Here is a 2,054-nt window from a genome sequence, read left to right as displayed (position 1 = left end):
TTTAATGGCGACCTGTTCTTACCTCCCAGGAAAGGCCTATAAAGCATATAGACTCTTGAAAAGACACAGTTGTCCTACACTGCAATGCAAATACCTGCTTGCAAAATGTTGTGTTGATCTCAGTAAGCTTGCAGACTGGGAACAAATCTTATCTGGTGGAGCGTTTAATAAGCAGAAAAGCCATGATGATATTGTTACTGAGTTTGGTGATTCAGTTTGCTTTCCCCTTCCATTGTTGGGACGTGTATATTGCAAGACAGATCGGCTTGCTAAAGGAAAAGAATGTTACCAAAAGAGGCTTAGTTTAAATCCTTTCCTCTGGTATCCCTTTGAATCATTATGTGAAATAGGTGAAAAGCCAGATCCTGACCAAACATTTAAATTCACATCTTTACAGAACTTTAGCAACTGTCTGCCCAACTCTTGCACAACACAAGTACCTAATCACAGTTTATGTCACAGGCAACCTGAGACCATTCTTATGGAAACACCCCAGGACACAACTGAATTAAACAGAGTCAATTTAGAATCCTTCAATTCAAAGTACTCCTTGAATACAGATTCCCCAGTGTCTTTTATTGATTCAGCTGTAATTTCACCTGAAACTGTCCCACTGGGAAGAGGAACTTCCATATTATCTAAACAGGTTCAAAATAAACCAAAAACTGGTCGAAGTTTATTAACAGGACCAGCAGCTTAGTCCATTTACCCCACGTTTTGGGATTTTGCCATTAGAAACCCCAAGTCCTGGAGATGGATCTTATTTACAAAACTACACTAATACACCTTCTGTAATTGATGTGCCATCCACCGGAGCCCCTTCAAAAAAGTCTGTTGCCAGAATTGGCCAAACTGGAGCAAAGTCTGTCTTCTCACAAAGTGGAAATAGCCAAGAGGTAACTCCAATTCTTCCACTAACAGAAAGTTCTGGTCCATAAATAACTACAACACCTCAGGTAATGAGCCCCACTATGACATCTCCCCCAAATGCACTGCATCGAAGAAGTTCATGACTCTTTACTAGTGACAGTTCCACAACCAAGGAGAATAGGAAGAAGTTAAAAATGAAGTTTCCACCTAAAATCCTAAACAGAAAAACAAAAAGTAAAACTAATAAAGGAGGAATAACTCAATCTAATATAAATGACAACCTGGAAATTACAAAATTGGACTCTTCCATCAATTCAGAAGAGGAAATATCCACAATCACACCTCAGATTCAGGCTTTTAATCTACAAAAAGCAGCAGCAGAAGGCTTGATGAGCCTTCTTCATGAAAGGGGGAAAGGTTATTTAGCTTTATGTTCATACCACTGCAAAGAAGCTAAAAATATTTTGAGCCATCTACCTTCTCACCACTACAATACTGGTTGGGTACTGTGCCAAATTGGAAGGTCCTATTTTGAACTTTCAGAGTACATGCAAGCTGAAAGAATATTCTCAGAGGTTAGAAGAATTGAGAATTATAGAGTCAAAGGCATGGAAATCTACTCTACAACACTTTGGCATCTTCAAAAAGATGTCACTCTTTCATTTCTGTCAAAAGACTTAACAGACATGGATAAAAATTCGCCAGAGGCCTGGTGTGCTGCAGGGAACTGTTTCAGTCTGCAACAGGAACACGATATTGCACTTAAATTCTTCCAGACAGCTATCCAAGTGGATCCAAATTATGCTTATGCCTGTACTTTATTAGGGCGAGAGTTTGTCTTAACTGAAGAATTGGACAAAGTGTTAGCTTGTTTTCGAAATGCTATCAGAGTCAATCCTAGACATTGCAATGCATGGTAAGTGGTAATGAATTGTAAAGACAAAGTCTTGTTGATGGTGCTGGTAGTCACTGATTTTTCTTGTTAGATAGCTTTTTATTGTCATGAACTTTGTTACTAATACTTAAGAATGGTACATACTGGTCAATAACTTCAAACTAACTTTTTTTATGAAATGTATGTCTTTAACAAACTCTTCAGTTAACTAATGATAATAGAATACGTGATGCTTATACTCAACAGTTTCAGTCTTCTACAAAACTTTTGCAGATACTGTAGTTGTGTT

The 2,054-nt window shown here is 38.0% G+C and overlaps 1 protein-coding gene across 1 annotated transcript; it reads left to right on the top strand.

Moving 5' to 3' along the window:
* Positions 1-571: 571 nt before the first annotated feature.
* LOC129057572 (cell division cycle protein 27 homolog) lies at positions 572-1,790 on the top strand. Its single transcript, XM_054547772.2, has one exon. The coding sequence runs from the start codon at positions 1,065-1,067 to the stop codon at positions 1,788-1,790; it is 726 nt and encodes a 241-aa protein (XP_054403747.1). The 5' UTR covers positions 572-1,064.
* Positions 1,791-2,054: the final 264 nt, after the last annotated feature.

The sequence above is a fragment of the Pongo abelii genome, chromosome 12, assembly GCF_028885655.2.
Source record: "Pongo abelii isolate AG06213 chromosome 12, NHGRI_mPonAbe1-v2.0_pri, whole genome shotgun sequence".
Lineage (NCBI taxonomy): Eukaryota > Metazoa > Chordata > Mammalia > Primates > Hominidae > Pongo > Pongo abelii.
The sequence above is the reverse complement of the archived record's forward strand: the minus strand, read 5'-3'. Positions and strand labels throughout refer to the sequence as shown.